Below are 22,304 nucleotides of genomic sequence, written 5' to 3' on the forward strand. Positions count from 1 at the left end.
CATGTCTGGTGCAAGTTTTATAGTTGTTGTTTGTTTTATCACACCAACAGTCAACAACAGAGGGAGAGGGAAGCTTCAGAAGTTCCCTCTGTCCCATTTGGAGGGTTTTTTTAGCATACTGCGCAATCGCGTCTGCCATTAATGATTCGATTCGTAATTATACAAAATTTCGTATATTTCGAAATTTTTAAAAGGAAAATTTCGGAATTAAAAAAAAACGAAATGCAAGGCCCCCCTAAAAACAAAACGAGTTTAGAACCAAAATTTTCCGTGGTTACCCAAGCCTAATGGGCAACCTTTTGAGCTTGGTGTGTCAGAATTTGCCAAAAACCTGAGCATAACTTGGGTGGGGTGTCAACTTCGAGAAAAAAACAACATAATTTTGCAATATTTATAGTTTAAATAAGAAAAATGTATATTCCATGCTGAGTTATGGAGTGAACAATGCTCAAAGGTGCAGATGTTAATTTTGTAGAGCCTTTGACAAATTTAAGGATGGAATTAGATTGGTTCTTATAAGGCGTACTTCTCTGTATGTGGTCGCATGTGGCTGCGTATCATCAAAAATAGCCATGCGTGTCAGTTAGGGCTGGGTAACCACGGAAAAATTTGTTTCTAAACTCGATTCGTTTTTAAGGGGTCCATCACATTTCGTTTCTTTAAAGAATTCTGAAATTTTCCTTTTAAAAATTTCGAAACATACGAAATTTCGTAAATTTCGAATCGATTCGTTAATGGTGGACGCAATTGCGCAATATGCTAAAAAAAAACCCTTCAAATATGCTAAAAATATGCTGACAAAACCTCCAAATGGGACAGGGGGAACTTCTGAAGCTTCCCTCTCCCTCTGTTGTTGACTGTTGGTGTGATAAAACAAACAACAACTATAAAACTTGCACCAGGCATGCGGAAATAATTTCGAAACAATTTCGAAACAATTTCGAAACAATTTCAAAACAATTCCGAAACAATTCCGAAACAATTTCGAAACAATTACGAAACAATTTCGAAACAATTACGAAACAATTACGAAACAATTACAAAATATATTGAAAATTTGTTTCAAATCTATTTAACTCCTCACACTATTCCAAAATGGCTCAATATCGGATCGTAAGCTAATTTAAATACGAATTAATAACGAATTACGAAATTAACGAACGAAACCGCCCAGCCCTAGTGTCAGTGCTGATATGCATGTCATAGGTTCACCATCACTTTAGTCCATTTATGAATCAAAATATCACGAAAGTCTCCTGCACTGTGACTCAACAGGAAGTGTAACCAAGACAGGAAGTTATATGCGGATTTCGAAACAATTTCGAAACAATTACGAAACAATTACGAAACAATTACCAAACAATTATGAAACAATTACGAAACAATTACGAAATATACTGAAAATTTGTTTCGAATCTATTTAACTCCTCACACTATTCCAAAATGGCTCAATATCGGATCGTAAGCTAATTTAAATACGAATTAATAACGAATTACGAAATTAACGAACGAAACCGCCCAGCCCTAGTGTCAGTGCTGATACGCATGTCATAGGTTCACCATCACTTTAGTCCATTTATAATTCAAAATATCACGAAAGTCTCCTGAGCTGTGACTCAACAGGAAGTGCGACCAAGGCAGGAAGTGAGTATATGCGGACAGAGAGTGATACCTGAGATGTCGCAGTACACTGTGTGGTGATAAATCCCGGCTTCTTGGGGCCTGAAGATCACGCTGATTTCGGCCGTGGAGTTGGGCCAAACATCCCCCTCCTACAGATGAAGAGAAGACACAGGTGGATAAATAGGGAGGTGACAGAGAAAGACACAGGCGAAGAGAGAGAGAGAGAGGCAATTGGGCAGTTGTAACAGACCGCATGGTCACCTGTTGGGGTTCAGCCTGAGTTTGAACTTGAATCTGATTCTCTGTTTGTTCCTCCTGATGCTAATGAAAATATATTTACTGATGCTAATGAAAATGTACCTCTTGATGCCAATGCTCCTGAAATTAGTGAGGAAGAAACTTCTGTAGGTTTGGAAAATGCCAATGTTCCTGAAATTAGTGAGGAAGGAACTTCTGTAGATTTGGAAAATGAAAGTACCAGTGTTCATGAGAATGTTTCAGAGGGAAGCCATGACCTTTCACTCCCTTCTGCACCTGGCAACTTTAACGACAACAGAAGGGGCCAGATTTGGCAAGACAGAAGTAAATCACTCAGCTTGCGAAGGTCTTCCCGAATTAAAGAATTACAAACATTGGCTTCAAAGCAGAGGGGCGGTTCACGGAACAAATTCTTCGGCTTTAAGTGCCTTCCGCCGGGCTGACTTTCTCAGTTCAGGCATCGTTTCAGATTGATGAAGACCTTGGCAGTTCTCCCGGTTTCCCTGGCTATGGTCTTGAAAGATTTCTAGGATATCAAGTATGGTTAGTGGATTGCTAACAGGTTCCAGTATTTTACAGTGTGGCTTTGGGTTTTGCTTTGTCCATCTAAATTCATGTTTGCTGATTTCGCTGTGGCTTTTGACTTGCATTTTTCCTTTATTTTGTAATCATTTTTCTTCAATAAAAAAGGATTGTTTTTCACAGTCAAGTGTGGTGGATAGTTATCTTAGGGCCTCGTTCCCTGCTCTGGATTGCAACATCACCATCCCGTCAAGCTACACTCTCACAGAAGTCTCTCTGTGTTTCTTCCTCTTTCCCTCCCTCATCCTCCCTCTCTCTTCCTGGGCTTCTCCCAAAGTCAAACGTCCTTCTCTCCATGCTCGACTTCGCTGTGCTTATACCATGCCACGCTTTCACCAATGGGAGAGCTGAACATAGGTGGCCCAGCTCTCCCCGTTGCCCAGATTCCCCTCCAACGAAGCCCACACTTTGCGTTTGGGTGGCTGAGAAGCCGGTGAATAATTGAAAGCCCTGCCCCAGGGGAGGAAGGCAACATGACTTTGTTCCATCGCACAGCTTGCATCTCAAGGAGGAACGCTTCCTGGTGCTGTCGTTGCCTAATGGGACCCCACCTGACCTTCTTCTGAAGAACGCAACCCTGGACCAGAATGCCAGCATTGCGTGATTGGCAACATATGGGGAGAGATGGGAGCGAACTAGGCAATAAGGTTCCAAGACTACAAAGAGAGCACGAACGCACCACTCTCGTTCAAGGAAACCAAGTGGAATTGCTCTTGTAAACAGTCAGAGGCCTTGAAGGAAAGGGGAAGGGCTCTCCAGTGTCACCTAATTAGGGTCTATTATCTTTGTTTGAGGGGGGGGCGTGGCGCAGTGGGTTAAAGCGCTGAGCTGCTGAGCTTGTTGATCAAAAGGTCGCAGGTTCAATTCCAGGGAGCGGCGTGAGCTTCCGCTGTCAGCCCTAGCTTCTGCCAACCTAGCAGTTCGAAAACATGCAAATGTGAGTAGATCAATAGGTAACGCTCCGGCGGGAAGGTAACAGCGCTCCATGCAGTCATGCCTATGGCCACATGACCTTGGAGGTGTCTACGGACAATGCTGGCTCTTCGGCTTAGAAATGGAGATGAGCACCAGAGTCCCAGAGTCAGACATGACTGGACTTCATGTCAGGGGACTACCTTTACCTTTTACTTATCTTTGTTTGATATCGGAGGTGACCCCCCACAAGGACTCTGTAAAAGATGGTTCAAAACAAAGGAATTCATAATTTTACCAAGGACACCAGGTTGGAATGGTCCCATAATCCCCTATCTCCCCCCCCCCCATGTGGGAACCTAAGGCTCTTTCCATGGCCCCACATGGCAACGCTCCTGTAATCCACGCTTTATGGACTTTTCTATGAACTTTTCATGGACTTTGGAACTCTTTTGGACCCTATAGCAAACCCCTATGAACGTTTATGATATTTCACTGATCTCTACCTTTGGTGGACTGCAGAGGGAGGGCTGATCATAGAATCATAGAATCCAAGAGTTGGAAGAGACCTCATGGGCCATCATCCAGTCCAACCCCATTCTGCCAAGAAGCAGGAATATTGCATTCAAAGCACCCCTGACAGATGGCCATCCAGCCTCTGCTTAAAAGCTTCCAAAGAAGGAGCCTCCACTACACTCCCTCTGGGGCAGAGAGTTCCACTGCTGAACGGCTCTCACAGTCAGAAAGTTCTTCCTCATGTACAGATGGAATCTCCTCTCTTGTAGTTTGAAGCCATGGCTCCCTTGCGTCCTAGTCTCCAGGGAAGCAGAAAACAAACCTGCTCCCTCCTCCTCCCTGTGGCTTCCTCTCACATACTTATACATGGCTATCATGTCTCCTCTTAGCCTTCTCTTCTTCAGGCTAAACATGCCCAGTTCCCTAAACCGCTCCTCATAGGGCTTGTTCTCCAGACCTTTTATCATTTTAGTCGCTCTCCTCTGGACACATTCCAGCTTGTCAATATCTCTCTTGAATTGTGGTGCCCAGAATTGGACACAATATCCCAGGTGTGGTCTAACCAAAGCAGAATAGAGCATGGGGAGCATGACTTCCCTAGATCTAGACACTAGGCTCCTCTTGATGCAGGCCAAAATTCCATTGGCCTTTTTTGCTGCCACATCACATTCCTGGCTCATGTTTAACTTGTTCCCCACGAGGACTCCAAGATCTTTTCCCCACGTCCTGCTCTCGAGCCAGGCCTCATCGTCCCCCATTCTGTCTCTTTGCATTTCGTTTTTTCTGCCAAAGTGGAGTATCTTGCATTTGTCACTGTTGAACTTCATTTTGTTAGTTTTGGCCCATCTAATCTGTCGAGATCGTTTTGAATTCTGCTCCTGTCCTCTGGAGTCTTGGCTCTCCCTCCCAATTTGGTGTCGTCTGCAAACTTGATGACCCTGCCTTCTAACCCTTCATCTCAGTCATTAATAAAGATCCTGAGCAGGACCGGGCGCAGGACGGAACCCTTCTTGCGGCACTCCGCTCGTCACTTCTTTCCAAGATGAAGGAGAAGCATTGGGGAGAAGCACCCTCTGGTTGAAGATGACTTTCTTTTTGTGAGAAGACCGAGGCAAAGAAGACATTAAGTAGTTCTGCCTTTTCCCTATCATCCCTTGTCTCCTCGAAGAGGCCCTATCGGCTCCTTGTTTTTCCTTTTTCTACTGACATAAGAAAAGAAGCCCTTTTTATTGTTTTTAATGTCGCTGGCAAACCTGAGCTCGTTTTGTGCTTTAGCCTTGCGGACCTTTCCCCTACAAGTGTTGGCTATTTGTTTGAATTCTTCTTTGGTGATTTCTCCCTTTTTCCACTTCTTGTGCATGTCTCTTTTGTGTCTTAGCACAGTTAGAAGTTCTTTGGACATCCATTCTGGCTTCTTTGCACTTATCCTAATTTTTCTCTTTGTTGGAACGATTTGCAATTGCGCCTTGAGTATTTCACTCTTGAGAAATTCCAATCCATCCGTCACTCCCTTGTCAGTTGAATAAACTTTTCCCATGTTTTTATAATAGGACCAGGCATGTAGCTGGGGGGGGGGGGGGGGGCTTGAGGGGCTTCAGCCCCACCCCCTAATTCTCAGGGTGGTCCGCAAGAAGGCCTTACTGGTACATTATTTAAACTGTTATGTTTATTCATATAATGATCTGATCACCATGCTCAATATATCCCATATGCATGGGCGTATTGGGATAACGATACAAAAGGTTTGCTAGGGTAGATCCTCTCTCGTTCAGACTCAGCCCCCCTCCCCCCCCCCCCGAATAAAAATCCTGGCTACGGGCCTGGGACCAATTAAGAAATGGCACTGATAACCCAGGAACAAAAAAATATATTATGTAGTGTAAACTTTGGATAATGGACCGAGTTAGATTCCTGACAATCGGCACAATGAGAAGAGGCATTGGGAAGAGGATGGGTGAGGTCCTGTCAAGGGCAGTGTGGAGGTCTAGCACAACCTGTCTTTCCTCCTTCCTTTCCTTTCCTCCTTTCGGTTTCCATTTCCGAAGCGTCAGCTCGCACATGTTCACAATGTGACTGGCCGGCTGCCGCCAATGGCGCAGGAGGCGCCCAACGGGAACAGGGCCACTCAGCAGTCAGGTGCAAAGCAGGCCGGCCCGTGCCCTCTGCTCGCCACCTGGGCTTCCCCCCCCCCCCGGCTCCCCCCCTCCCCCCGTTTCCTTTGCAAAATTAAATCAAGTGAAATCTGAAAGGCACTCGGGTTGCGTAACCAGCTCCATTCCCCAGAGGTTGGGAAAGAAATCATTCTGACGGTCTGGGTTTGTATTTTCCACAAACATGCTCCGATTTTTTCAAACTCCTGTTTCTTAACCTTTCATTGCAAGCATGGGTTTGTCATCTTTCAAGCAACGCCAAGATTCCACCCAACGAAATTCGCATTCAGCAGAAATGACTCTCCTTTAGGCCCCTTCACAGGATCTGATACCAGGTTACCTACTTTGAACTGGATTATATGAGTCTACACTGACATATAATCTGAGATCAGGGGCGGCTCGTCCATTACTCAAAGTAAGCGGTCGCAGTACACTTTTTTTTTGCCAGGGGCACAGAGGCACCTCTGTAAATGCCCCTCGACCGCCACTTGAGGAGCGTCCCCTTGGCTCACAACAGCCCTAGCAGTCCGGGGGGAGCCTCGGCAACCCATTACGCAAAGTAAGCATTCGCAGTAGAGTTGATTTTGCCCAGGGGCGCTCTTGAGGTGCTCTTGGGGGAAAATAGACCTTGACATATGCGAGTTGTAGTTACTGGGATGTATAGTTCACCTACAATCAAAGAGCATTCTGTACTCCAACAATGATGGAATTGAACCAAATATGGAACACAGAACTCCCACGACGAACAGAAAATATATATCAATAATTGGTTGGGGGGGGGGGGGGGCGCCAAAATACTGTTTGCTTACTGTTGAAAATTACCTAGGGCCGCCTCTGGATCCCCGTTCCCTTCTCCTGGGTAGTGTTGTGGCTGAGCTATTTTCTGACGATGAGGATGATGGAATTCAGATTCCTGCTGGGATTCAGCTTCCTGGCTCTTTGTCTGTGCCTCAAATCTCTAAGCCTGCTTCTGAGGCTCCCACAGACAGTGCAGTGTCAACACAGCCGTTCCCAGCAGAAAGGAATTTTAACGAAGGAGATAGCGAGCAGGTGCCTTCCCACGCTGATACTGAAAGTGTAGATAGTGACTTGACCCGGCAAGCCCGTCTTGATCTGCGGGTCAGGCGGAGTTCTCGTCTGGCCAGCAGACGAGAAGCCAGCTCAGTGAAAGGTCATCGCAATGCTTTTATGATGATGAGAGCCTAATGTTTTCATGTTAGAAAGGTATTTAGGCCTCTTGGAAACTCTCCGCTCCCTCCTTTGTTTTTGCGTCTAGGGTAGTGTAGAATGGGTCTTAGGCCCCATCTACACTACCATGTAAAATCCAGATTATCTGCTTTCAACTGGATTAGATATGGAGCCCCCGGTGGCACAGTGGGTTAAACCCCTGTGCCGGCAGGACTGTAGACCAACAGGTCGCAGGTTCGAATCCAAGGAGAGGCGGATGAGCTCCCTCTATTAGCTCCAGCTCCTCATACGGGGACATGAGAGAAACCTCCCATAAGGATAAAAACATCAAAAATCATCCCGGCGTCCCCTGGGAAAGGCCTTGCAGATGGCCAATTCTCTCACACCAGAAGCGACTTGCAGTTTCTCACGTCGCTCATGACATGACCAAAAAAAAAACTGGATTAGATGGCAGTGTAGGCTCATACAATTCAGTTCAAAGCAGATAATCTGGATTATCTTCTTTTGTAATCTGGATTATATTGCAGTGTAGATCTGCAAAGCTACCACAACAGATCCAGTCTTCATTACCATTTGGAGCGGCAACTTGGTTGTCATAAACTCACAGGACTGTTTGTGTGTTTCTTCCATGCAAAAGGGATCTTTGGGCCCTCGGGCCAAGCATGACATCAACGGCACTCGTCTCCTAAAGCTTGTGGCTTCCTTTCGGGGCCCTGTTTTGCTTACCACTGGCTCAATGGAGAAGATGTTGTTGTTGAAGAGCAGGGCGTCCTCCTGGACGGTGGCCTGGCGGTTCTGGAAGGTACGGGTGACGATGGCGAGGTGTTCGCGGAGGGAGGGGTCCAAGTGGCACTCCATCACGAGCTGGTCCAGGACGTTCTCCTTCTCCGTCTGCAGCGTCTGGCACAGCCTGAGGAGGAAACGGGGGGGCCAAATGCTCACTTTGAAGCCCTTCTTGGTTGGCACCATCACCAACCAGTGAGGTGAGGTGGAACCTTCTGAACAGGGGCAGACAGGAAAGAAAACACAATAGGGGTGTTTGACCTTCTCTATTCCAAAAATGATTGATAGATACCCAGATAGATACATGGATAGATGGATAGATAGATACATAGATAGACAGACAGACAGATACATGGATACATGGATAGATACATGGATAGATGGATACATAGAGAGAGGGGAGGGATGGATGGATGGATGGATGGATGGATGGATGGCTAGATGGTGGGATAGATGGATGGATAGATGGATAGATGGATGGATGGATAGATGGATGGATGGATAGATGGATGGATGGATAGATGGATGGATGGATGGATAGATGGATGGATAGATGGATGGATAGATGGATGGATAGATGGATGGATAGATGGATGGATAGATGGATGGATGGATAGATGGATGGATAGATGGATGGATGGAGGGATAGATGGAGGGATAGATGGATGGATAGATGGATGGATGGATGGATGGATGGATAGATAGATAGATAGATAGATGGATAGATACATAGATACATTGATAGATATATGGATACGTGGATAGATATATGGATACATGGATACATAGAGAGACAGATAGAGATAGATAGATAGATAGAGAGAGAGAGAGATGGAGTTAAATGTTCCTATTCTGACTTGCATAGAAATCCAACTTAAAAACAAACTCACAGAACCAATCTTCTTTGTATCTTGGGAATGGCTTGTTCAAGTAGCTCTATGATCCCATCAACTTTTCTTGTCTTCTTGTCTGTTGTATCACCCACCTGTGTTGCCTTTGCCCAGCCTAGATGGGATACCTCACACTGATCTCTCTTGAGATCCATTTTGTCCATTTGGGGCCCTCTGTCCATTCTTTCAGAGTCATTTCGAACTCCAATCCCCGCCTCCCCGGACTTCCCCTGCAAACTGTCCAACTGACCTTTGCTTCTTCTGCTCTTCCTCTTCCGGCGTGGCACAGGCTTTCCACTGAAAGTGGGCAATGATGTCGCTCCGGTTGTGAATCACCACCGACCTCTGGTTTGCCAGGGTGATGTAGGTTTTCTCAACGGTCAAGGAGTTCTTGTCCAGTCGCAGGTTGACATCTGCGGCAGCCCCGTACAAACCCACATGGACATCTTCCCCTGGAAAGGAGGCCATGGGAGGAAATGGTTAAGTATGTTAGATAATGCATTGTTAAACAGGGATGCATCCACTGTAACTCTATGATGTAAAACTGGTGGAAAATACCGTTCTAATGGACATGTGGTCACACACCTGCCAAATGATTACATGAGTGGCAATGTGCAACTTAAGGGATGTGGCGCAACTGGTTGGGAGTCAGCTGCATTAAAAATCACCACTGACCGAAAGGTCATGCATTCAAAGCCAGCCTGGGTCAGAGTAAGCTCCTGACCATTTGTCTAGCATGCTGTTGACCTTTGGAGCCTGAAAGACAATTGCATCTGTCAAGTAGGAAATTTAGGTACCACTCATGCGGGAAGCCTAATTTACAGGGCTGGGAAACCACGGAAAAATTTGTTTCTAAACTCGATTCGTTTTTAGGGGGTTTTTGCGTTTCGTTTTTTAAAAGAATTCCGAAATTTTTCTCTAAAAAAGTTCGATATTTACAAAATTTCGGAAATTATCGAAACAATAACGAACCGATTCATTAATAGCGGACGCGATTGCGCAATGCGCTAAAAAACCCTCCAAATGGGAGAGGGGGAACTTCTGAAGCTTCCCTCTCCCTCTGTTGTTGACTGTTGGTGTGATAATTTATTTTTTTATCACTGATAAAACAACAACTATAAAACTTGCACCAGACATACGGAAATAATAACGAAATAATAACGAAACGATTTCAAAACGATTACGAAACAATACGAAATAAATTTTAAAAATTCGTTTCGATTTTTAGTTGCTCCTGAATGGTTCAATATTGGATCGTAAGCTACTTTAAATACGAATTCTTAACGAATTACGAAATTAACGAACGAAACCACCCAGCCGTACTAATTTAACTAATTTATGATGCCATAAACCTCTCCAGCAGCGTGCAAAAGAATGAGGAAGTACTCCATTGGCATCACAAGTGACGGTGAAGCAACAGCTCCCCCAGTGGCTGGAATTTGAAGCATACCCTCACAAAGCTGGAAAGTTAAATAGCCTCTGTGTGTCTGTCTATATATGTTGCCATGCATATGTGCCATGTATCTGTGCATTGTAATCTACTCTGAGTCCCCTGCGGAGTGAGAAGGGCAGAATATAAATAATGTAAATAAATAAATAAACAGGTTGAAGAAGGTGAGCCATGACCACGTGACATTCACAACGAGGCTGATGTCAGAACCCAGACGCCTTTAAAGAGCCAGACACAGGGGTAAACTCAAAACAACGGTTTATTAAGGCAACAAAAGGACTCAGAGAGACTTACTTCAGAGCCTCTGGTCAAAACTTAAAGTCTGTAGCAGTTTGCAGCTCAAAAACTTAACTTGGAAATTAAACTGACATATAATCTGGGATAAACAAAAGTTCAAGCAAAATGCCCCAAAATCACACAGTTCAAAGTAGGCAAACAAACAAAGAGCTGTGAAGAAAAGCCGTTATCCAAAAGCAGTCCAAGGTCGAGGAAATTCCAGAAGAAGTATTCAGAGTCCAAAAGGCAGCGTTGTCGCCAAAACAATCCAAGGTCGAAGAGAAGGGGAAATCCGCACTTACGAGAATCCAAGCCAGTCGATACGCAGAGGAAACGGCAACCTGCAGTTCCAGGAACCAAGCCCAACAAGAGAAGCGACAGCAGCAAAACCCAAGGCACGTAACCAACACTTTGCCTACTGCAAAGTTCCAAACTTCCAGTGCCTTCATTTATCCTATAACTCATCATCTGTTGATGAGCTGCCCTTCCTCATCGATGTCAGCTGTCTTACCCTTTACAGCTGAGCGAGAACACCCATCTCTCCAACTCTTCCACCTCTTGTCAAGACTTAGGTCTCCCCATGATTCTCTGGTATCACCAGACTCCCAATCCCCAGAGAAAGTATCACTGGATGTGGGTTGCATGCACACATTCCTGACTTCTTGTACTTGAGTCCAATCTAATGGTTCCTCTTTGTCCTCACTACGCCCAGACCCATTACTTCCAGTAAAGCCCATAAAATCCTCATCCTCAGTTGGAGCACTTAGTATGTCACGGATCCATTTCCTCTGACACTCTTCGTCTGAATCTTGCTCGCAAGTAGTCCTTTTTACACCTCTACTCCCATCTCCTCCTCCATTTCACTTTCTGAGAAGCCTTTGAAAGAGTCTTCGTCTGTAGGCAGGGGCGACTCGTCCATTACACGAAGTAAGCGGTCGCAGAACACTTTTTTTTGCCAGGGGCGCAGAGGTGCCTCTGTAAATACCCCTCAACTGCCACTTGAGGAGCGCCCCTCAGCTCACAACAGCCCTAGCAGTCCGGGGGGAGCCTTGGCTTTCTTGCCTCACTGCCGGGCGATCCTCTTCCCAAAGGGGCCGGGCCCTTGAGCCTCGCCTCGCCCCTCTCGTTCCTGCTCCACCCGGCCACCGGGTGCACGAGCAGAGCCGGCGCTCAATCGTTCTCCGCGTTCGATCCCTTCCCCATGACAGGCTCCCCTTCCCGATCCCCCGGCGCTCCACCCGCCTCTTCTCCTCTCCCCAATCCGCGGGTGGGCCAAGGGGCGGAGCCACCATGCCTGGCCCGCTTTGGGTCCGGAGGCGTGTTTGAAGACCCCAGCATGTGCACCAAAAGTCGCCTCTTCTCCTGACTTTCTCTTCAGCCATTGGGACCAAGAGAGAGAGAGAGAGAGAGACCCTCCAGCTGGAGGTATCTCCCACCTCCGCTCCCTCCTTTGTTTTTGCGCCTACCTTCAGGAAAGGTGGGCATCTCCACCTCTCTCTCTCTCTCTCTCTCTCTCTCTCTTGGTCCCAATGGCTGAAGAGAAAGTCAGGAGAAGAGGTGACTTTTGGTGCACACGCCGGGGTCTTCAGGCACGCCTCTGGACCCAAAGCGGGCCAAGCAAGGGAGCAAGTGCGGCAAGTGTAGTTACTGGGATGTATAGTTCACCTACAATCAAAGAGCATTCTGAACTCCACCAATGATGGAATTGAACCAAATATGGCACACAGAACTCCCACGACAAACAGAAAATATATGTATCAATGACTGGTTGGGGGGACGCGCCAAAATACTGTTTGCTTACCGTTGAAAATTACCTAGGGTCACCTTTGTAGGTGACATGAATATTTCCCTGATTCTCTTTCTTTGTTGCTCTTCATCCAACACCTGAGCACTTCTCTTCCCTCCTCTGCTACTCCTACTATCAGTTGTAACATTGCCAGTAGACTCAACTGCAACACCTGATGTCCCTGTCTGATGACGAGAGGGCAGGAAGCATGTGTTCTCTCTCTTGCCCACATTTTCAAGGAGGTGGCCCATGTTGAGTTGCTTCAGCATCAAACGGGCAAGGAAAGGATGGAGGAATTGAGCAGCTTATATTTTAGCGCAAGCTTTTGTGGATAGGAATCAGCTTCCTCGGACCGAAACCCATGAGGCTGGTGCTCCATTAAAATTAGTCTCAACGGTGCCGCTGTAGAGAGGGGGTGGTTTTAGGAGTTCAACCCTCCCCCCCCCCCGAAATGTTTCAGATTTTTTTAAAAAAACCTGGTTTACTCATGAATTTTAACTGGCTAACCAAATCCCCATGCTAAGTCTATGAGATGCAAAAAATTAAGAGTCCCTCCAGAACTGTAAACACTATCTCAAGCAAATATTGACAATTTATTCACACTGTCATTACTTGCAGCAATAGCCGATGTACTGAAGCAACCAAGCAACTCATTAAGGAGGCCAGACTTGGTGGAGGTGGTTGACAGGGGTGGAGCTGCTATTGAAGGTTGCTCTGCCCTCTGCTGTGCTCTTTGCTTCAGCGTGAGCTAGGAGGCAGGTTTCAACCCCCCCCCCCCCCGAAATTTTCAACCCTCCCCGAAATTTTCAAACCCCCCCCCCCAATTGTCAACCCCCCCCCCAAATTGTCAACCCTCCCCGAAATTTTTTTCTGGCTACGGCCCAGTGTGCGTCCCCCACTTTCCATCACATTTGCCCAAATCCTTCCACTCCTGGGTTTATTAGAGCCAGCGCTGTCTCTTTCCACCTAAATTAGATCATTATGTCAGAAACTGGATCAGATCAAAAAGAGAAGGGATTAAGGCCATTATTTTGGAGCTGACCGAGGAGGGGGTTGTCTGTCGGCAAAGCAGTTTGGTGAAACGCTTTGCTCCAAAGCCAGGCTTTGATTCCCATCCACGAGTTCATGATTTATTTAGAGCCACTTTGCTAACATTGTACGTGGAAAGGTCTATGCAGACATGCATAAAATACGGTCCAATGAGGCGCCCGCTGCCACTTAATGCCAATGGGCTTGGGCAACACTTTCGGGGGAAAGCGCTGGTCGCAGCAAAGCCAGTTGGGAGGAATGGCTACTCTACCTCTGGGTTGGCCACAGTAGGGGGCTTCCAGGCCCAGCCAGCCCCCAAGTGACAAATGAGGTGGGAGAGATAGATCGGGTTAGTAATAATAATAATAATAATAATAATAATGTCAAAGGCTTTAATGGCTGGAATCACTAGGTTATTGAGAGTTTTCTGGGCTGTCTGGCCATGTTCCAGAAGCATTCCCTCCTGATGTTTCACCCACATCTATGGCAGGCATCCTCAGAGGTTGCGAGGTCTGTTGGAAACTAAACAAGTAGAGATTATGTATCTGTGGAATAATGTCCAGGGTGGGAGAAAGAACTCCGGTCTATTTGAGGTAGGTGTGAATCTTTCAATTGGCCACCTCAGTTAGCATTTAATGGCCTGGCAGTTTCAAGGTCTAGCTTCTTACTGCCTGGGGGGATTCCTTTGTTGGGAGGTGTTAGCTGGCCCTGATTGTTTCTTGTCTGGAATTCCCAACTGAAACATTCACACTTGCCTCAAACAGACAAAGAGCTCTTTCTCCCACCCTGGACATTATTCCAAAGATATATAAACCCAATTTGTCTACTTTCCAACAGACTTCAGAACCTCTGAGGATGCCTGCCATAGATGTAGGTGGAATATCAGGAGAGAATGCTACTAGAACATGGCCAGATAGCTTGGAAAACTCACAACAACTCAATACACCTCCTCCTCCTAATAATAATAATAATAATAATAGGTTGCTGTGAGTTTTTCAGACTGTATGCCCATGTTCCAGTAGCATTTTCTCCTGACGTTTCACCTGCATCTGTGGCTAATTACATCCTCAGAGATTCTGCTAGCAATGAAGCAAGTGGAGTGTATACATCTGTAGAATAATGTCCAGGGTGGGAGAACGAACCCTCATCTGTTTGAAGCAAGTGTGGATGTTGCAATTCGCAAACTTGAATAACATTGAGTAATGAAGTTTGCAAAGTCAATCAGTGAGGGTATGGGCATAGAAGTAGCCTGGTGTCTGTTGCCATACATACATACATATATGAGATACAGTTTCATAGTTATGAAAGGGACCCCCAAAGCCATCCAACCCAGCCCTGTTCTTCTCTGTGAGTCGTTTGTAAGTCGGATGTTTGCTTCTGCGTGAGGAAGCAGGGGAGCCAAAGAGAAGCCAGCCGTCTTTGCAATCCCATGCTCACCTGTATCGTAATGCACAACAAGGTCCTGGCAGTGGTTGCCGCTCTTCTCTGGCTGGAAGTCAATGGTGAACTGGGCCGTCTCCCTGATGCCAAGGGTCCCGATGGAGGGCTCGGCAGAAAAGGGCCTGGAAGGCACAAAATAAAAATACATACATTGTGCTGACATGCGCTGGGCCTATAGCAATTGTCTTTTAAAACAGGACGTGCTCTTTGTGCCCAGAGGAACGCCGGGGTGCCTCGGCTGAGAGGCCCTGTGGATTTTCCTAAACAAAGTCTTTAGAAACTCGGAAAGTTTAACAAAGTTCTTTATTATTGCTTAGATCTTCAACAAAACACACAAATTCTTCTTAACTTGCCCACAAAGGACAGGCAGCTGGCTTCGTGAACTATTTCTTTCTTTTACAAGGGGCTTGGGCAACCCTCCAACCCCTCCCTGGGCAACCTGTCTTTAGGCTGGCTGACGTGGGGCCTTACTCCCAGTTCTAATTTGCTTTTTGGGAACCCAACTAAACCTTACCAGCCAAAACTTTAGAGATTTTCCAGCTGGAGACCTTTGGATCTGTACAACTGTTTTCTTCAGAAGCTTTAGGGCTGTCTTCCCCAGAGGCTTGTAGAGCTGTGAGGCTGTAAGCTCCCCAGCCAGAGCTTTGGGAACTGTCTTCCCCAGAAGCTTTGGGACTATTTTACCCCAGAGCTTTGTAAGAAATGGAGCTTCTCTACAGGTGGGAAAAGCTCTCACGTCCTGTAACTGAGCTTCCAAACTGTAAGACTGAACTAAAAACTTTCCTTTCCCTCCCAGAACCCTGGGGAACGGGGCGGAACTAAAGACCTTAACGATGATAGGCAGGTGTCTGGCCCTATGGCTGCCCTATGGGAAAAGCTCTCACGTCCTGTAACTGAGCTTCCAAACTGTAAGACTGAACTAAAAACTTTCCTTTCCCTCCCAGAACCCTGGGGAAAGGGGCGGAACTAAAGACCTTAACGATGATAGGCAGGTGTCTGGCCCTATGGCTGCCCTATGGGAAAAGCTCTCACGTCCTGTAACTGAGCTTCCAAACTGTAAGACTGAACTAAAAACTTTCTTTTCCCTCCCAGAACCCTGGGGAACGGGGTGGAACTAAAGAACTTAACAATGATAGGCAGGTGGCTGGCCCTATGACTGCAGCCTGGAAGGAACCACCCAACTGCAAAATGCATGGCCAAAACAAACACATGCATCGAAAGGAAATTTAGGCTTCTGGTACAGCTGTACCAGCACATACATGAAAAGATGTCCTGTTTTGGATTAAAGGCAAGTCAAGGCCAAGGAAAACGATGGGATATGTTACCCTATGGGGTGATCTTGTGATTCTATTAATCCCCTCATTAACAGTGGTCTAAATGTTGGCTTGGCTACCTCTGCGTGGTGATCTGGTAGCGGGCCTCTCGGTTGCCGATGTTGCGCACCAGCAGCGTCTTCTGCGTGTTGTACTTGACCGGGCAGGTGGAGAAGTTGATCTGGTCCGGGAAGTCCAGGATGCCTCGGGCCCCAAGGGCGCGGATCGGGACAATGAATTTCTCCCGTTCGGTGATGCAGGTCAGTTCGTGGAAGTAATCCTGCACCAAAAGAAGGATGGAGAGAGAGAGAGAGAGTGCAGTGCGACCTTCCTACCCAGGAGAAGGGAACAGGGGTCAAGCAGTATCCAGAGGACTCCTCAATGGTGGGAATCTGGTAATCTTTGGGAGGGCTGAAAGATTGGGGGTGGACATTATGGGAAGGGAATTGGGAGGTGGGTGGGCTCGTAACTGGACCCATAAAGGTCCTTTCTAACTTGTGGAATTGTGCAATATAATCATTCTAATTCGGCCAGCACCTTAAACTGACTCAGACATGACCTCGACCCTGTTAATGGGGGTAACATTAGAAAATGTGGACCATTTCCACTCCCTTGGCAACCACCTCTCTACCAAAGTCAACATCGGCACCAAAATACAACACCGTTTGAGCTCTGCGAGCGCAGCATTTTTCTGAATGAAGCAGAGAGTATTTGAGAACTGGGACATCCATAGGGAGACCAAGGTGCTTGTTTATAAAGCTATTGTCCTCCCAACCCTGCTATATGCCTGCAAAACATAGACTATCTACAGACGTCAACATTGAGACTGAAATACAACACCGCCTGAGCTCTGCGAGTGCAGCATTTTTTCGAATGAAGCAGAGAGTGTTTAAGGACCGGGACATCCGTAGGGAGACCCAGGGGCTTGTCTATAAAGCTATTGTCCTCCCAACCCTGCTATATGCCTGCGAAACGTGGACAGTCTACAGACGTCACATGCAACTCCTTGAACGATTCCATCAGCGCTGCCTCTGGAAAATCCTGCAAATCTCTTGGAAAGACGAGCGGACAAACATCAGCGTGCTGGAAGAAGCAAAGACCACCAGCATTGAAGCGATGCTCCTCCGCCATCAACTCCGCTGGACCGGCCACGTTGTCTGGATGCCCGACCACCGTCTCCCAAAGCGGTAGCTCAACTCCAAACTCAAGAACGGAAAAGGGAATGTTGGAGGACAGGAAAAGAGATTGAAAGACGGGCTCAAAGCCAACCTTAAAAACTGTGGCATAGACACTGAGAACTGGGAAGCCCTGGCCCTTGAGTGCTACAGCTTGAGGTCAGCTGTGACCAGCAGTGCTGCAGAATTTGAAGAGGCACAAATGGAGGGAGAAAGAGAGAAACATGCCAAGAGGAAGGCGTGTCAAGCCAACCCCAACCGGGACTGCCTTCCGTCTGGAAACCGATGCCCTCACTGTGGGAGAACATGCAGGTCAAGAATAGAGCTCCACAGTCACCCATGGACCCACCCCCAGGATACTACACTTGGAGAACCATCATCCTCGGACTATGAGGGATTGCCTAAGCTGAAGCTGAAGACCTCGACCCTGTTGGCTTGTCACCAACTGCCTTTTTACTTTTCATGTTTTAACTGTTTACTATTATTAGATCTATTAGTAAACATGTCCTAAATGTTTGATTTCTATACTTACATTTCTAATTTTATTGTAGAAGGCTTTCATGGCCAGAATCACTGGGATGCCGTATGTTTTTTGCGCTCTATGGTCACATTCCACAAGCATTCTCTCCTGACATTTTGCTTCCATCTGGGACAGGCATCCTCAGAGACCTCACAACCTCTGGGGATGCTTGCCACAGATGCAGGCAAAATGTCAGGAGAGAATGCTTCTAGAACATGACCATACAGCCCGAAAAACCTACAACAACGCATTTCTAATTTTTTATGTTTGAATTGTTCTAGAAGTACACCTGATATCGTTTCCTGAAGCCTTCATAGACCTGTCAGCAGCTTATGAGACTGTGAACCACTGCCTCCTCCTGAGAAAAATGTATAGTATCACAAAGGACGACCACCTGACCCGCCTCATAGGAAACCTGCTACAAAACAGGAGCTTCTTTGTTGAGTTCCAGGGCCAGAGAAGCAGATGGCGGAAACAGAAGAGCGGCCTGCCTCAGGGGAGCGTGCTTGCTCCATCCATGTTCAACATCTACACAAATGACCAGCCACTGCCAGAAGGGACAGAGAGCTTCATCTATGCTGATGATCATGTCATCACCTCCCAAGCAGGGTGCTTTGAGATGGTAGAACAGAAGCTCTCCAAAGCTGTAGGTTCTCTTCCTGCCTATTACAGGAAAAACCAGCTGATCCCTAATCCATCTAAAACACAGGTATGTGCTTTACATCTCAAGTACAGACAAGCATCCCAAGCTCTGGGGATTACCTGGGAAGGAATCCCACTGGAGCATTGCAGTGCACCCAAATACCTGGGAGTCACTCTGAACCGTGCTCTGACCTACAAGAAGCACTGCCTGAACATCAAGCAAAACGTGGGTGCTAGAAACAATATCATACGAAAGCTGACTGGCACAACCTGGGGATCACAACTAGACACAGTGAAGACATCTGCCCTTGCGCTTTGCTGCTCTGCTGCTGAGTATGCATGCCCAGTGTGGAACACATCCCACCATGCTAAAACACTGGATGTGGCTCTTAATGAAACATGCCGCATTATCACGGGGTGTCTGCGCCCTACACCACTGGAGAAATTACACTGCTTAGCCGGCATTGCACCACCTGACATCCGCCGGGAAGTAGCAGCCAATCGTGAAAGGACCAAGGCAGAGACATCTCCAGCTCATCCCCTGTTTGGGTATCAGCCAGCATGTCAATGACTTAAATCAAGAAATAGTTTTCTAAGATCCACAGAGACACTCGCAGGAACACCCCAGCAAGCGAGAGTCCAAAAGTGGCAGGCTCAAACCCAGAACCTCAAGCCATGGCTCATACCAAATGAGAGACTCCCCCCTGGGCACACAGACATGGAAGGTGCTGAACAGACTGCACCCTGGCACCATGAGATGCAGAGCCAACTTCAAGAAATGGGGCCACAAAGTGGAATCCACGACATGCGAGTGCGGAGAGGAGCCAACCACTGACCACCTGCTGCCATGCACCCTGAGCCCTGCCACATGATGCACAAGGGAGGACCTTCTTGTGGCAACACCAGAGGCACTCCAAGGGGCCAGACACTGCTCAAAGGACATTTAATCAACTACCAAGCTTGCAAACTTTGTGGGTTTTTTTATCTGTTTGTTTCTTTTGTTCTGTTAGAAATGTAATACAATTGACTGGTTGCCCCTGACACGAAAAATAAAAAATAAATAGGTGCTTCTTTCCACAGAAAGGCTTTACCTTTTGTTGCAGCTCTTTCCATCATTCCCAGCTCTCTCCAGCATCCTCCAATTCACCCTACATCCTCACATCAGCCAACCCCAACTTACTCTCTTGGTGTCTATCTATACACCTGCATGATGCAATGCCCCATGCATGCACTCATTATCTCCTACACCTGATGCAAACCTAACTCCAGGGTTCCATTCTCCTCCTGCTGTGACTCTGCACTCACAACACTGAAAGCAACCCAGCATTTTGGCTTCAGAATAGGTCAGTATGTTTTAAAACTCTAACAGGAAGGACCTTTCAAATGCCCGGGGAGAGAGCCCCTGGACCTTGCTAAACTACAAACCCCGGGATTCTGCAGGACAAGGCAGCAACAGGGTTTTGAATGAGATGTGAGTGCTGACACGCTCTGGGCCTATAGCAAGCTATATATATATAAATGCTCTGTGCATAATGAGTGTCTTAAAAACAAAAGAACCAATGAACGAAATCACACCAAATTTGGCAACAAAACGTCTCACAACACAAGGAGTGACCATCACTCAAAAAATTATGATTTTGTCATTTGGGAGTTGTAGTGGCTGGGATTTATAGTTCACCTATAATCAAAGAGCATCCTGAACTCCAGCAACTATGGAATTGAACCAAACTTGGCACACAGGCCTCCCATGAGCAACAGAAACTACTAGCAGCATTTGGTGGGCATTGACCTTGAGTTTGGGAGTTGTAGTTCACCTACATCTAGAGAGCACTGTGGACTCAAACAATGATGGATCTGGACCAAACTTGGCACAAGCACTCAATACACCCAAATACGAACACAGATGGCATTTGGGGGACATAGACCTTGACATTTGGGATTTGTAGTCACTGGAATTCACAGTTGACATACAATCAAAGAGCATTCTGAACCCCACAAACAACAGAATCGGTGCAAACTCCCCACACTGAATTCCCATGACCAACAGAAAATACTTAAGGCCATCCAATCCAACTCCCTTCAGGGCAAAAAAACGTAATCAAAGTCCTCCTGACAAAGAGCCACCCAACCATCGAGATAGATAGATAGATAGATAGATAGATAGATAGATACATAGATAGATAGATACATAGATAGATAGATAGATAGATAGATAGATAGATAGATAGATAGATAGATAGATAGATACATAGATAGATAGATAGATAGATAGATAGATAGATACATAGATAGATACATAGATAGATACATAGATAGATACATAGATAGATACATAGATAGATATGATTCACACACAGAGATATAGTATCATAGATTTGAAAGGAACTCTTAAAGAAGGACAATGATATGTTGCCTGTTCCAGGGTGGGCAAACCACTCTCCACATCCACACTGACAAAGAAACAGCAAGAAATACTGTTTACCCACAAGCAGAAAGGAATTACATATATGAGAAACCAACACTTTCTCATTCCTCTATTTTCCAGATCAACAGACTGGGCCACAGCAACGCCTGGCAGGGGACAGCTAGTTGTCTTTTAAAACAGGACATGCTCTTTCTGCCCAGCGGGACGCCGGGGTGCCTCAACTGAGAGGCCCTATGGATTTTCCTAAACAAAGTCTTTAGAAACTTGGGAAGTTTAACAAAGTTCTTTATTATTGCTTAGATCTTCAACAAAACACACAAATTCTTCTTAACTTGCCCACAAAGGACAGGCAGCTTGCTTCGTTACATCCCATACTGCAATGCTGTCTACATGGGGTTGCCTCTGAAGACTGCCTGGAAGCTACAACTAGTCCAACAAGCGGCAGCCAGACTACTAACAGGAGCAGGGTACAGAGAGCATACTACTCCTTTGTTGCATCAGCTCCACTGGCTGCCAATGAGCTTCCGAGCACAATTCAAAGTGCTGGTGTTGACCTATAAATCCCTAAACGACTCCAACCCAGTTTACCTGTCTGAATGGATTCTCCCCTATGAACCATCAAGGCTGTTAAGATCTTCTGGAGGGGCCCTGCTCTCAGTCCCACCACCTTCGCAATCGCGCCTGGTGGGAACGAGGGACAGGGCCTTCTCGGTGGTGGCCCTTCGGCTCTGGAACTCTCTCCCGATGGAGATTACATCTGCCCCTTCCCTCCTGACTTTTAGAAAGCTGGTAAAATCATGGCTCTGGAATATGGCATTTGCAGAATGATGATTGAGTCAATAACTGCTGACCACACTAAAGGCGGATGGTGATGAATTTGTGATTTTACGCTGACAAACTGACTTTTTGTAATTGTATGATATTGTATGATCTGTATTTTAATGTATTGTATGTATTAATGTATGGCAATGTTTATTATGTTATATCCTATTGTATATGAATCTTTTGTTGTTAGCTGGCCTGAGTCCCTCTTCGGAGGTTGAGAAGACCGGGTTATAAAAGTTCTAAATAAAATAAATAAATTCATGAACTATTTCCTTCTTTTACAAGGAAAACCCTCCGACCCCTCCCTGGGCAACCTGTCTTTGGGCTGGCTGGCGTGGGGCCTTACTCCTGGTTCCAATTTGCTTTTTGGGTACCCGAGTAAACCTTACCGGCCAAAACTTTAGAGATTTTCCAGCTTGAGACCTTTGGATCTTCAGAAGTTTAGGGCTGTCTTCCTCAGAGGCTTGTAGAGCTGTGAGGCTGTAAGTTCCCCAGCCAGAGTTTTGAGAACTGTCTTCCCC

General features: G+C 46.4%; 1 protein-coding gene across 1 annotated transcript in view; it reads right to left on the reverse strand.

The window, feature by feature from the left end:
- HYDIN (HYDIN axonemal central pair apparatus protein) overlaps positions 1–22,304 on the reverse strand; it is a 226,597-nt gene that overhangs the window by 193,433 nt on the left and 10,860 nt on the right. Inside the window, exons 5-9 of the mRNA XM_067470916.1 lie at positions 16,277–16,476; positions 14,881–15,005; positions 9,153–9,354; positions 7,956–8,139; positions 1,673–1,772 (exon numbers count right to left, since the gene is read on the reverse strand). Of these exons, the coding sequence (XP_067327017.1) occupies positions 1,673–1,772; positions 7,956–8,139; positions 9,153–9,354; positions 14,881–15,005; positions 16,277–16,476 (811 nt within the window). The remainder of the gene's footprint in view (positions 1–1,672; positions 1,773–7,955; positions 8,140–9,152; positions 9,355–14,880; positions 15,006–16,276; positions 16,477–22,304) is intronic.

This window comes from Anolis sagrei, chromosome 8 (genome assembly GCF_037176765.1).
Source record: "Anolis sagrei isolate rAnoSag1 chromosome 8, rAnoSag1.mat, whole genome shotgun sequence".
In the NCBI taxonomy this organism is placed as follows: Eukaryota; Metazoa; Chordata; class Lepidosauria; order Squamata; family Dactyloidae; genus Anolis; species Anolis sagrei.